Source organism: Ornithorhynchus anatinus, chromosome 19 (assembly GCF_004115215.2).
Source record: "Ornithorhynchus anatinus isolate Pmale09 chromosome 19, mOrnAna1.pri.v4, whole genome shotgun sequence".
NCBI classification, from domain to species: Eukaryota; Metazoa; Chordata; class Mammalia; order Monotremata; family Ornithorhynchidae; genus Ornithorhynchus; species Ornithorhynchus anatinus.
In genome coordinates, this window is record NC_041746.1 from 28,269,212 (window position 1) to 28,283,488 (window position 14,277).

Below are 14,277 nucleotides of genomic sequence, written 5' to 3' on the forward strand. Positions count from 1 at the left end.
AAAATCACGCAACGGGGGAAGAGGAAAAAGAGCCACGGTGAGAGGAACGAAGAGTGTGAGCTGGGCCATAATGAAAGATGAGAGGACAAATTGGAAGGAGCTGGCTGCTTGAAGGCCTTAGAGTCAATGGTCAGGAATTTCCACTCAATGCTGAGAAGCAGCGGGGCCTAGTGGATGGAGCATGCGCCTGGGAGTCAGAAGGACCTGGGTAATAATCCCAGCTCTGCCACTTATCTGCTGTGTGACCTGGGGCAAATCATGCCATTTCTCTGGGCCTCCGTTTCTCATCTGTAAAATGGGGGTTAAGACTGTGAGCCCCCTGCGGGACAGGGACCGTATTCAAACTGATTAGCTTGCATCTACCTCAGCACTTAGTACCACGGAAGGTTTCCAAGGAGAGGGAGATGAATGCAGAACTATATTTCAGAAAAATAATCTGGTTATCAGAGCCAAGTGTGGCCCGGAGAAGGGAGAAAGTGCTGGAGGCAGGGAGGTCAGAGAGGAGGTGGAGGCGATAACCAGAGTTCACAGCGATGCTTCCCAGCCATCTGGAATCTGGAATCTTCCCGTCGGGGCCTAGCGGGTGCTTCCCTACCCTAACAGCCACTGGCAGAAACCACCAGCATCTTACTTGCAGAAATTGGCGTTGTCCATCAGGAGCCAATCCCCAGACCGCAGGGCCTGCACCAACATGCTGTCCACCCACTCGAATGTGCCCTGGCTGCCACCATCTGCAGACTGGAGAAACTGTCCCTTGAAACTCCGAAAGTCTTCCACGAGCCTGGAAAATTCTACAATATTGCAGGGGGAATTTAGGGATTTGCCTTCTAAGAAATTCACAGTTTCAAATGGCAAGAACCGACCACCTTGTCAGCCCATTAGCCCAGAGAACTCATGACCATGACCTCAGGACAAAGTCGACCGTGAAATGCCTGGACGCAAAGTTCATTTACTACAGCTCAGTCGATCAATGGTATTTACTGGGTGCTTACTGTGTGCGGAGCACTGTACTACGTACATGGAAGAGCACAATATAAAAAGAGTAGGCAGACGTGGTCCCTGACCATAGCGAGCTGACCGTCTACAGGGAACTCACAATGCGAACTGCTGAAAAATGAATGCCACCATTATGGGTATCCCTGTAAGCTCTGCTCTAGGTCCTTGGAGAGGAAAACCTCCTAGGAGCCGACCATTTAAAAGGGATGGCAGCTTCTCATCAGGAGGAAAGAATAGGGCACTGGCTGTGGACTTTACTCAGGAGCAGGTCTTTTCCCCAAAGCCACCCCGATGAGGCCTCTCTCTCTCTAGCTCTCTCTCTGTCTCGAGTTGGCCGGCTTTCTCGGCTCCGCCGCTGTGGCCTCTGGCCTGAGATCTGGGGGTTTCAGGAAGAAATCTACCTGCTTTGGTGTACGAGTTGATTTTGTTGTTGAGGCGCTGAATAAGCAGTAACAGCCCCTCGAGCTTATTCACCAGCTCAATTGTTACATTTTTGCCGGCTTCTCCCCGAGACTTGGACTTGTGCGCCAGCACGAAGTTACTCCACGCCCGCAGTACGATCTCAGCGTCGTCCGAGTACGTGTCGTTCGTGAGGAGGCTGTCCCGGAGCAGTGTGTTCACAGTCAACTCCGTCTTCTCCAACAGCTTCTGCCAAGGGCGGATGATGTCAACCTGAAACATTGAGGAGACGGCAAGTCATCATCGTGATGAGCCAGGAGGATGCGAGACTACATCTATAACAATGATAGTAATAATGATGAACGTGGGATCTCTTAAGTGCTTTACTCTGTGCCAAACACTCTACTAAGTGCTGGAGGACATACAAAATAATCCCATAAGGCTCTCAGTCTAATAAGAGGGAGAACGGGTATTGAATCCCCATTCTGCGGATGAGGGAACTGAAGCACAGAGAAGTTAAATGATTTGCCCAGGATCACAGAGCTGGCAAGTGGCATAGCTGGGTTTACCAGTGATAATTATAATAATTGGTAACTAATAATAATAGTAATGACCGTGGCATTCGTAATGCGCTATGTGCTGAGCACTCTACTGGGTGCTGGGGTAGATACAGATAATCAGATAATCAGTCCCAGTGCCACATGGGAGAGGGGGAGAACAGGTCCTGAACCTCCATTTTACAGATGAGGATACTGAGGCACAGAAGTGAAGTGGCTTGACTGAGTTCACATAGCAGGCAAGAGGCAGAGCCGGATCAGAACCCAGATCCTCGGACTCCCAGGTCCGGGCTCTTTCCATTGTAGGTCAAGCGGTGTCTCTTCGCTACTTTCATTACTTCGGCTACTAGCGTGACCCGTGTTTCTGGACGGAGTCGGCCCAGAGGGTCACAGGATTCCCGAAACGGAGAGATGGTGATACCTGCTCAAATCCACCTAGGAGTTCGGTAGTGTCCATGGCGCTGTTCATGGCCATGATCTTTAGCGTCCGGCCCGTCAAGTGGGCCAGGAGCTGGACCAGGCTGGTCTTCCCAACGGAGGCGGGGCCCACGAGGATGACCATCCAGTCCATCTGCAGGCACTTCATGATGGACTCGAGGGGTTGCAGGGACTGGTGGAGGAGACACAGGGGTCGCTGGGACAAAGGAGGAATATGGTTGCTCCGAGAGAGAACCGAGTGGCCAACCTGAAAAGAACCAGAGAGGGTCTGTGAGATCGCCTGGCGGTGCGAGGCAGAAGGGAATGCTGGAGGAATAGCAACAGAGATAATAAAAGTGATATCTGTTAAGCGCTTACTACTTACCAAGAGGTGTGCTGAGCGCTCGGGAAAATACAATCAGTGGAATCTACTTAGCACTTACTGTGTGCGGAGCACTATACTAAGCACTTGGGAGAGTACACAATATAGCAGAGTTGGTAGACACGTTCCCTGCCGACAATGAGCTTAGAGTCTAGAGGATGAAAACGAATGAAAGAACACTTGATTCTGTACCTGAACGCTGTACGGAGTGATGTGAAAAAGTCGGGAGCTCGTGTATGCTGGAGAAGGGGAGTCAAAGACCTCCTGGAATAGAGACAAGACCTAGAGAGGAAAAACCAAAGGAAACAAATGATTCAACTGGTCTTTAATTCAATTCTACCGGGCCTTTAAAATTCCTGCTCCTAAAGATGCAAATCACACAGTTCTGAAAATGTGTTAAAATCCCACATCTTTCCCCATTTTCCTACTTAACAAGCAATGATTCAAGGAAGTAAATCAGTAGACTATAAGCCCCTTGTTGGCAGGGAACATGTCTACCGTCTCTTGTCCTGTGCCCTCCCAAGTGCTCAGTACAGTGCTCTGGGCATAGTAAGTGCTCAATAAATACCATTGCTTGAACTGGCAGTTGAGACCAGAGTAAAGGCACATTTTCAAAAAACAAAAAAGGAAGAAAAACAACACTTTAGAGAAACCCGTGTAAAAAATCACCTTCTTTCTGTCTTCTGCTGTTCTCATTCTCTCGCCGTAGACCAACCCCACGTGCTGACCAGGATTATAGCATCCTGGGATCTGGTCCACTAGGATCAGCTGACACCAGCGAAAAAGGTCCCGAAGGTTGAACTCCCAGGGCCCTCCTTTCTGCCCCCACTTCCTTTCAATGGTCACTTCTTGCTCAATCTAGAAAAAGAACCATCCTTAACCAAAACAATGTACTACTGGCACAGGTAGCTCGGAAAAAGTCTTTCACCAATGCAGTGTGGTTGGTATTCGATTGGGGGGGTGGGAGGGGGAGGGGAAGGAGGAGAGCAATAGACATACAATTTAAAGCTCCAGGCTTGGCACCCGCCTGCCAGAAATGTTTCTTGGACACAGATCTTCAGGAGAAGCTTTAATCATAACTTAGACTCTTAGAGGGGCCAATACGCCAGCTTGTCTCTATTTTCAGAGGCTGTCTTAAGAGCAATGTTGGCAAAAATCGATGTCAGGGAAACAAATACGCGTGGTCTCTTACCCTGTTGTTGAAAGCCACCATTTTTGCCACGATGCTTCTCCCAATTGCAGGAAACAAAGTATTGGCGATGAACTCCATGTCGGAGCCAGAGAGGGGATCCACATACACCTGCAGAACCCAAACAGGGTGTAAGAAAACACCATCTTTCCCAAAACTAAAAGTGATCTTAACCCCAAGCCGGGAGGGCACTTAAAAATGACACAAAAAGCTAAACTGCTTTGTCTCCTGTTGTTCAGTTTGGTGGAACCCCTTGTCATTTCCAGCTAGCTGCACTCTCCCCGAAATCCCCCAAACCTCTCCAATCATTCCTTTGTGTTTATTGAGTATACTGTGTGCAGGGCACCGTACTAACCTTGTGAGTAGTTCACAAACATTGCCCAGGCCCCACTGAACTTAAACAGTTACAATTAAGTTTTAAACAGGCTTAGAAAGCTTTCCCTCCAAACAAAATCAATCAATTGTGTTTTTAGAATGCTTAGTGGCTCAATGGAGTGGCTTACATTTTGGCCAAGGGGCCGGAAGCCAGTGAGTCCCTAACTGGCTTTATTCCACAAGCCAGTGGTCTCCCCCAGCCATGGTTTTGCCAACTGCAGGCACTTTCAAAAACCTATTATTGAGAGGTTAGTGGCTCCACGAAGTGGCTTTAATATCGCCCACGGGGCCTGGAGCCAGTGAGTCCCTAAACCTAACCACACCCAGGTTAAACCCAGGCAGCTAAAACACAAGAATGTCAGTCCCCAAAACGTTCCAACCTCATAGTCTACCAACGAAAGAGGACACAACATGTTTGGAGGAGCTGGGTAAATGTTGTCCTCTTGACCATTCACTTTGAGGGTTTGGGTTTTTTTGAGTTGGAGTTAAAAAAACCCTGTCACTCCATCCCTCAAACTCAAAACCCCCAAAACAAAACAGGAAAGGATTTCTGTTTTATTTTCTACCACAGCCCTTTCAAGACTAGAAGTCAAAGGGTGGGCGGCAGGAGATAAGCACAAGTAGTCGGCATAATCCACCTTGGAACGTGCGTCATGTTCCCCACCCACCCTGGCCTACTAAGCATCCCCAGGCAGAGGAGGGGAGGGCTGATATCAATCAATCCCCTTGGAACATTGACTAAAATTTCAGATTGCCAATAAAAAAAGTCGCTGAGGGTCCGATGGACATTGGCTGCAAGGGGGCCCCTGGAGGAAGCAACCTCCGGACTCTTGTCTTCATGGTCCGGGCATCAACAGCGCTAAGCACAGCGCTCTGCACCAAGTGACAGCTGCAGCTATCCAAGCAGGGAAAACAGAAACCTGATCCTTCATTATCTTACACTTGGATCACAGGCCATGCCTGCAGTGGACCTTCTGAGCCGGGACTCTCCTAAACTCCTCTCAGAAAACCAGACTTGGGAATCCCGAGCTAGGTTTTCCTTGGCAAAAGCTCCCCAGGTGGACACCTCCGACCCGCCAGCCTTATTGCTACCCACAAAATGACAGAGCTGCCTCAGTGGCTGGAGAAAGAGACCTTCCCTCTTTATCAATCATCAGCCAGACCCTCAGATCAACAACTACCACTCCGAGAGCTGGACTGGAGCAGCAGTGCCGGCGCTAGGTTTCTCTGTGTGCTCCGAGGGCTCCTGGCTGCCATAAGACTTGCCTGGGTGAAGCGGTTCAGGAAGGACCTCGGCAGGCCCTTCCTCCCGCCTCCTTGTCTGTATGGGTTCTGGCATCCGAATATCTTGGTCTTCTCGTGCTGCACTTGGAAGGTCATCCCCAGCTCGGGGATGTAGATTTCCGCTCGGTGGTCAAAACATGCATTCAGCCCTTCTAGCACCGACTGGGAGGCCAGGTTCAGCTATTAGACAGGAGGGGAAAACAGAAGGAAGAAAGTCTTCGACGTGTACAATGCTCTGAACATCATTCAGCCGACTGATGTTATTCACTGAGCGCCTGCTTTGTGGAGAGCACTACACTAAACATTTGGGAGAGTGCGGCAGAGTACACAGCAGGATACGACCAGGAGGGAGGGGATGGCGAGTGACCCTGCACAAACCACTAAGCTTCCAGTCAATTCCCCCAGCGAGTTCTCAGTTAAAAAGGCTTAGGGACTAGACTGGGACTTTGTCATTTACTTTGGATCTCAATGAAGGCCATTTTCCAATGAGCCCTGTCAAAGGTCCTCTCACAGAAAGGTAGATTTACTCACCCACGACTTCCTAAAAAGGGAGAACATTAGGTAGCGGGGCTTTAGGAAAACTGATGTTTTACTAGGTGAACTCTGGCAGCCTCTAAGAAGGAGGACAGCATCACACCCACCTCATCTAGCACGATCCAGTGTCCTGCCTTCAGGGCGGCCAACAAGGGGCCATCGCGCCATGCAAATTCGCCCCCTTTGCCCCCCTCGACTGGTAAATCTGCCCCAAATAAGTCAGTGATGTCCTGTAGGAGGAAGAGGAGAAAATGTCATGGGTCACACAGAGGCTCCAATGAATAAACAGTTAACGACAACACTTAATAATACTCAAACTGTGCCAACAAAGAAGATAATCGGATCAGGAACCATTGCTTTTACTATTACTATCCTACTGCGTGACTTTTCCAAGGGCATGCAGCAGACCAGTGGCAGAGCTGGGACTAAAACCCAGGTCTTTTGACTTCCAGACTCATGCCCTAATGGTGGGTTTTGTTAAGCATTTTCTTGTGCTAGGCACTGTACTAAGCGCTGGGGGTAGATAAGATAATCTGGTTGCACATGGTTCCTGTTCCACAAGGAGGGAGAATGGGTACTGAATCTCCATTTGACAGACCAGCAAACTGAGGCGAAGAGAAGTGACTGGCGCAAAGTCACACAGCAGGCAAGTAGAAGAGTTGGGATCAGAATCCCAGTCTCCTGAGTCCTAGGTCCATGCTTTTCCCACTAGGCCGTGCTGCCCACTAGGCCCCCACTGCCCCCCGGGCTCCAGAGGACCAACTGACCGCTCCCACCTACCGTTTGCTCAGACAGGTTGATGCGAACCAGACGATTTCCAGAAGCCCTTGCCATGGCGGCGACCAGACTGGTCTTGCCTACACCTGGAGAGCCCTCCAGGAGAATCGGTTTGTTCAACTTTGAGGCTCTTAAGAGTCTTTGAGCATTCATGGCTGTTGTCCCTGCGTTGAGGGCGTAATCAGAGAGGCTGTTCCTTTGCGATGCGGGGCCTATGACGGGAAAGGGAACAGAAATCACTCAGCGCCAGGGAGACTGACGACGGGCTGCCCCACCAGAAGGACATCCTAATGCTTTATGTGACGATACACCGGTCACTCCCTGCCCACAACGAGTGTTCAGTCTAGAGTGGAAGACAGCCATAAATACAAATGAATAATCTATAGATATGTACGTAAGTGTTGGAGGACTGAAGGTGGGGAGAAATGCCCAAAGGGTACAGATCCAAGTGCACAGACGATGCAGGAGGGAGTCTTCAGAGCCGAGCGGACCCTCTACCTCTCAAATCTCGGACGGCACGACCCTCCGGCCAGTGGCTCCAGTCCACTACTTCTGTCCGGTGCCGATCTTTCCAAGCTCATCTGGTTAGTGAGCATCTGGCTTGGAAGCTTCTTCTGCTATCGGGTCGCCAGCAAACCCATTGGAAACTGCGAACCACATGGTGTGTCCGGCCATACTCTCGCTCAGAGGGACGAGTCGCAGAGAAATTGGACATGTATTCGTACGATTTCACTTGGAAAAATTTTTCGGGACCAAGCATTCGAGGCTAAGAGGTAGACGTCATCTAATTCCTCACCTCTTGGGATGAAAAATGGCCGGATCCCCCAAAAGGTTTCCATCGAAACGAATTCCTTATGCTTCGACCGGTCGTAGATCCTCAGTTGGTCCTTCTGATATTCGGTAAGAGGGACGATCTTGGAAAGTTTCTTGGTCAGAAACTTCAGACACTCTTTGCGAGCCAAGAGGGCAGTCTCGAGTCCACAAGAAGCCGCACCTTCGAAAAAGACAAATCGTTTGTTTGTCCCACGGTGCAGGAGCAGTAGCATTTATTGAGCATCTACTGTGACTGGGATCAAATTCTGCTCTCCTTCCCCCTTAGACTGTGAGCCCTAGATGGGACAGGGATTATGGACAATCTGATTAGCTGGAATCTACCTAAGTGTTTAGTACAGCACCTGGCACATAATAAAAGCTTAACGAGTACCACGATTATTATATTACCAAGAACTGTACTAGAGGGTAGGGAGAATCCAGTAAATTGTAAGAGTCAGGCTAAGATTCATAGGGCTTCAAATTTAAAGGGGGACAGACAAAAACCGCATACCTCCAGTGGGACAAAGAGGAAAAATAAAATAGAGATACACATGGCAAGAGCAAGAGTTTGGAAAATGAAAGAAATTGAATAAACAAGATGAACATGGAAGTCTAGGTACACGTAAGTGTTACAGGTGGGTGTTGGGATGGTGTGGCCAGAGGTGATTGGGGAAGGCCTTCTGGAAGAGGGGAGTAATCAAGATGACCCTCTGAGGACTGGGGTCCTCTAGATCTGAAGAGAGGGAACAGGAGTACCGGGTCGGGGGTGGGAAGGGAGGAAAGAAAGAAATACTGGGAACAAGAGAGTAAGGAGAATGAGGAGGAGGAGGAAGAGGGAGGTGGGGGGAGCAAAGAAGACAGAGTCAAAGATGGAAGATGAGGAAACAGAGTGAAGAAAGTCAGAAAGATGAGGAGGACAGAGTTAAGGAGAGAGAAGAACACAACAAAATGGAACAAAGAGAAAACATATTTGGGGGTGGCAAAGGAGGGACAGGGACCCAGAAGCGAGACTCCAGCGGATATTGACAAGTTTCAGTGACTGGACACATTCTTCGTCATTTAAAAGAAGAAAAAAGAAGGCTTTGTCACTAGATGGCACCTGTCATTTAGAGTTTAGGGATTTCCAGGGGGCCCGCTGACAGATTCATTCATTCGATAGCATTTATTGAGCACTTACTATGTGCAGGGCACTGTACTAAGCACTTGGAATGTACAGTTCGGCAACATACCACATCTCAGCCCTGATTCAGTGAAGAGGAGGGAAATTGGGAGGGCAGCTGGTGTTTGGGGATTTGATCCAGTTGGCCAAAGGGTAGGCGGCCTCTCGGGAAGAATGAACCGCTTGGAGTTTGAGCCGGGGGGTGAGGGGGCTTCTTCCAATTCGGGCCCGGGGTCACGTACCTGACCCTATCCCATCCACATACACCAGACACGCGGCGTGGATGAAAGAGGTCACGGGGGAGATGTAGAACAGGCTATACTCCAGATCCTCGGGCTCCATCTCGTTCTCGTCGGCAGCGCCGTCCTCCTCCATGGTATTCATGAAGTTCACCCAGGACAAGACATCTCGGATGCTGATGACGCACCTCCGGCCAAACTCCTGGTGGGTCAGCCAGTCGATGAAGTCCATCATGAGTTCCGCTATATCGGTCCCTTAAAGCGAAAAGACGGTCATCTGAGGAGCTCCTTCCAGGCTCCTCCCAATCCTACTCACCCACACCGAGCTGCTGAGGCCTCCCCGGTTGCGATCCCAACCCCCCGCACTCCCCTCTCTATCTCAGAGACCCGGTGGGCCCCCACATTGTTGCTACTTCAATTTCCCCCCAGACTTAGGGATGGGCTGATTAGCTTTCTCCAGGGATAGCCCGTGTTAAAAATCCCCTTCCTCCACACCCTCTTTGAAAAATTCCAAAGCTTCTCCTTATTCCACTTCAGATTGCATCTTGCCATTCTTTTTTTATTAGAAGCCAAAATAGAAACCCATGGTCTCTAGGCCCTCCACCCCTAGCTATGAGGGCTAGTCTGAAGGAACAGGGACCCTCTTCCCCGCAGCTATGCCAAAAAAACACACTCTTGCAAACATCACACCGAATAGCCGGCGGGAGAAAAGCCAGTGAAACATAAAATACGAAACTGCCTGGTGCCTGCTGGCTCATTACATACATAAGAAATAAGGCCTGTGGGGTAGGAATTTTAGAGCGGAGCTATGGGGTAATGATTAAGCAAAGGGAGACTATGCTTCCTCTGCTTCCATACACTCTCATTTCCCTAGACTTCTTAGCGGCTCACTAGGCAAGACAACCTCACAGTTTGGCAAACACTGGAGTGGGCAAACTCCTTAAGGATGGGCTCAACTAGCAGCCAGGCCCGCAAGCCTCTGGGCCTGGAAGAAAATCCCTGCTCGCTGCTCACAGAGAAGTTTTTCATTAATGGGTCACCATTATTGAGAAGTACATTTCTAAAGTTTCGGTGGGGACAAAAGAGATCCACAGACAATGCGACATTAAAGCAGGTCTCCTGCTACTCTTGTACACAGCTAGCTGTCAAATCACAGTCACCTGCTAAAAACAGGGACCGAGAAAAGGGCTTCTGGAACATGCACTAGTATATATCATGTTGGTGTGCAAAGGGAGAGTCAAAATTCTCCCGCACCAGTACCGACTCAAGCCAAGCAATACTTGGATCCAGCTACAACATGGGAGAACGATTCCTGAGTTGTATAATGAAGGATTCCACTGACTCTAGCAAAACGGGTCACCTTGCTCGCAAACCCTGAGCAATTATTAGTAATTATAATTAGTAATAATTAGTAATTATGCTCTCTCCAAGCCTAGGGGGAGGGAGTGAGGAGGGAGGAGTTAGGGAGGGAGCTGCAGTACCTGGCTCTACTCTCTTTTCACACACAGCCCCTCTGGGTCCCCCTTTCCCAAGACTCTTACCTTGGTGGTCTTTCCTCCCCAGAGAAAGCCCCGGACGAATATTGCGTTTGACGATCTGAATTAAATCTCTGCGGCTCTTGCTTTGGGGGCACCAGATCTCCGTAAATCTATTTCGCAAAGCGGGAGAAAGCTGCAGGGAAGAAAAGACACTTGGTGTTGGGAGTAGAACCACTTTAGACGGCCATGATGGCGTTGCCGGAGACAACAATAATGATAATAATAACGGTATCTGTTAAGCACTTATTATGTGCCAGGCACTGTACTAAGCTCTAGGGTGGATATAAGCACATTGGGTTGGATGCAGCCCCTGTCCTGTATGGGGTTCACAGTCTTCACCCCCATTTTTTAGATGAGGTAACTGAGGCACAGAAGTGAAGTGACTTTTCCAAGGCCACAGAGCAAATAAGTGGCAGAACTGGCCTTAGAACCCATGACCTTCTGACTCCCAGGCCCTTGCTCTAACCACTACACTACACTGCTGCCAATGGGAATTGCGGCTTATCTCCACCTGAGAACTGTAAAATAGCGTGACTGCTGAAAAGTCTAACCCTTCACCAACTAGAAAACCAATTGATTTTTTTTTGTTATACATGTATGAATACCAAAGTATATATATTTTTAATTAAACTAAAATAGATGCCCTCTTATATCCCTCCCATATAATGATGCTGCAGGCCACCCGAGCTGCTTGGGCTAAGAACTTGAAGAAACACCCACAGCGGGATCATGAGAAAAACGTCTATGTCGCTGAACAACCTAGCTGCCACCATTTAGGATCAGAAGTTTAACAACCCATCGGTTTTCCAGGAGAGGAAATCTCCAAATGCCTCGGCTATCTGAAGTCTCGACTCATTCCCCGAGTTGAAGTTTTCTGCCCGTCACAAACATTAAAACAAAAAGTATGCGCAGCAACCCACAAAATGAAAACCGCAAGAGTTTCAATATGGTCGACTGGCAATGCAAACAAAAGGAACAGTGGAATTACTTTTTCTCTATTGAGCACGGGGAGGTGAAAGGGAAAAATATTTCATGCTCATTTGGGGTGGCGGCCTTAAAATCCAGTTTTTAGTTCCTTCTCTCATTCCAGAATTTGAAGGGATTTTCCATGGCTGATCATCATGCCCTAGCCTCTTCTTTTTTCCCATGCAAAAGAGGAGGGAAGGATTTCTAGCTGACAAGCTAATGAAGAAACAGTTGAAGGAAATGTACAATATTTGAGGTGAACCATGTTCGCTTTTTTTAGACTGGAGTCCAGCAGTCAGGCATTCAATCGTACTTACTGAGCGCTTACCGTTATAACAATATTAACAGACATATTCTCCGCTCACAATGAGCATAAAGCACCTACTCGGAATCCACAATCACTATCCTTCAGGATCAGTGTCTCTATTACTTCTCAGCTCAAAGACCCAGGGTTCTGTTGATCAACTTGCACTGTCAAAAGAATTGGTTTATGCGCTGCAAATATACTAACTCTTGTCGGTTTCATCCTCTAACTGGATGGAGCAAGTAGACTGCGACTGTGCTCAGAAATGAGGAAACGGTTCCTTAAAATATCAAAATAGTCATCTATTTTCAAAGATGACTCCTGGCTGTGAGAGCAATATCTATGTCTGTAAGCTGTCTACTGTTGCATTGTCCTCTCCCAAGCGCTTACAACAGAGCTCTGCACAGAGAAAGCGCTCGAGAAATACGACGTACTGAATGAAAACGTGGCTGGGAAAACTGCTGCCCGACTCAAATTCCCTTGTGTCAGCACATGAAGACAGAAACATCCTTGCAGTGTAATGGGCCTGGTCCCGGAGAAGGCTGTCTCGGTCCTCTCAAGGTCCCAGCTCTGGAAGAAGCATGTGCTTCCGGCTGCTGGCCCCTCAGGTAAGTCTCCCTACTGCACCGTGGTCTCTGCCGCGTCACATTCCCGAGACCACACTTTGCTCTGTCTTTAAAGCACTTATTCCATCCTTCCAGCTGGCATGACAGCCCCCGCCGTCCTCTCCCTCCTCACCATTCACCAATCAGCCCCAAACGCCTTGCTCTGGGCCAACCGAGGCTCCAAAATTGGCTTTCTGTTCTTTGTTCCCTTGGCCAAGCTCTGTAAAGGCAAATCCCCCAACCCGACTGTTCCCGTGAAATCCAGAGACCAGTTTGCTGAGGGTAAGAAACGGCTGCCCAGATTGGGAACTATTTCCCAAGGGGCAGTTAACTTACCTCTTTTTTGCCAAAGTCCCCCCCGGGGTTCATGGTTGCTAAGATACGGAATTTTTTTCCAGCAGTCAGCAGTTCTACTTCATTATCCTCTTCCTCTTGGCTGCCCTTTTCGGCCAACACCAGAGTCTTTTCCACTTCAAGAACGCTATACAAGGGAAGAAGCAAACAAGTCAGACAAATCTCACGCAACATTTTTGTGCCCAGGGCCTCAAAGCTGCTACCTGAAAAAGGACCGCTTACCTCCTGTACTCCTTATTACAATGGTATCTTCCCTGTGCCCAATTCACAGTGTTAAAACCGAATCCCAGAAATTCTGCACAAAGATTGGGTGACCCTTTTTGATGGTCTCCTTAGCCCAAAAGGAATTCAGTTCAAGGTGCCTGCTTCCCAAACGTGTGACTAGCTTATGCATTATGGCAAAATTAGTTACAGTTAGTGACAATCCTCAACCTGCTTGCTTTCCAATAGGCAAGAAGACGGGTGACACAAGCAACAATTTATGGGGAGAATATTTTTGTGGGTTTCATAGGACCCCTCGTCTTAATGATGATAACAATTATAAGAGTGGCATTGGTTAAATGCTTACGACGTGCCAGACACTGCTGGGGTAGATACAATACAATCCGATCAGATGGTCCCCTGTCCCATCTCACAGTCCAAGAGGAAGGAGAACAGGTAGTTAAACCTCAGTTTACAGATGACGAAACTGAGGCACAGAAGATCATACAGCACTTGGAAACATGCATACCGAAGCAGGTGACTCCTTAGCGAAGCTCTGATTAGCAATTATTGCCACAGTACATAAGGGAGCAGCGGATTCATGCAAGAAGGCAAAGGTTGGGTCGAAAAACCCACCAACATCACACATTTCTTGGACCACTTGGGGGGCACGGCCTCCTCTAACTGCAGGGGCTCTCTCACTGGAAACACCAATCCCACTGTTCCCCACTACAAACCTGTTGAGTCTTTCCAAGACGGAGTCATCAGCGAGTGAAATTTCATCCAGGAGAAAAAAGCCATCCTCCCGCATGGCCAAAACCAGGGGCCCGTCATGCCACTCGAACAGTCGGGAATTGTCTGAGTCCTCCTACGTCGGGGGAGAGAAACAAAGACCCAGATGGGGCACCAGAGGTTTGTAAAGTTCCCCCTGGGGTGGTGGGTTGCTTGGGTGGGGAGAGGGGAAGACCCAGCTGCCAGCCCCATCCTCCAGGCTGAAATAACCCACTCTGCTCCACTACAACCAGTTCTCCATCACTCAGGGCAGCGCATCCAGAAAGAGGTAGGAGGAGAGGGGCGAGTGAGGAAACTGTCTGTCAGCAGTCCCCCTTCTTCACTGTCCTTTCCCGCCAATCTGGGCAGTGGTTCGCCAGAGAGGCACAAAGTCCAGAGCAGAGAGTGGCAGGGAGC

General features: G+C 49.0%; 1 protein-coding gene across 4 annotated transcripts in view; it reads right to left on the reverse strand.

Moving 5' to 3' along the window:
- The window catches only part of MDN1 (midasin AAA ATPase 1), a 98,560-nt gene that overhangs the window by 51,450 nt on the left and 32,833 nt on the right, over window positions 1–14,277 (reverse strand). For all 4 annotated transcript variants that reach the window (XM_029047349.2, XM_029047347.2, XM_029047348.2 and 1 more), the window contains exons 31-44: window positions 13,827–13,957; window positions 12,871–13,015; window positions 10,663–10,792; window positions 9,125–9,376; window positions 7,707–7,904; window positions 6,914–7,122; window positions 6,241–6,363; window positions 5,582–5,779; window positions 3,944–4,051; window positions 3,421–3,609; window positions 2,944–3,033; window positions 2,374–2,637; window positions 1,398–1,668; window positions 632–791 (exon numbers count right to left, since the gene is read on the reverse strand). In XM_029047349.2, coding sequence (XP_028903182.1) covers window positions 632–791; window positions 1,398–1,668; window positions 2,374–2,637; window positions 2,944–3,033; window positions 3,421–3,609; window positions 3,944–4,051; window positions 5,582–5,779; window positions 6,241–6,363; window positions 6,914–7,122; window positions 7,707–7,904; window positions 9,125–9,376; window positions 10,663–10,792; window positions 12,871–13,015; window positions 13,827–13,957 — 2,468 coding nt within the window. The remainder of the gene's footprint in view (window positions 1–631; window positions 792–1,397; window positions 1,669–2,373; window positions 2,638–2,943; window positions 3,034–3,420; window positions 3,610–3,943; window positions 4,052–5,581; window positions 5,780–6,240; window positions 6,364–6,913; window positions 7,123–7,706; window positions 7,905–9,124; window positions 9,377–10,662; window positions 10,793–12,870; window positions 13,016–13,826; window positions 13,958–14,277) is intronic.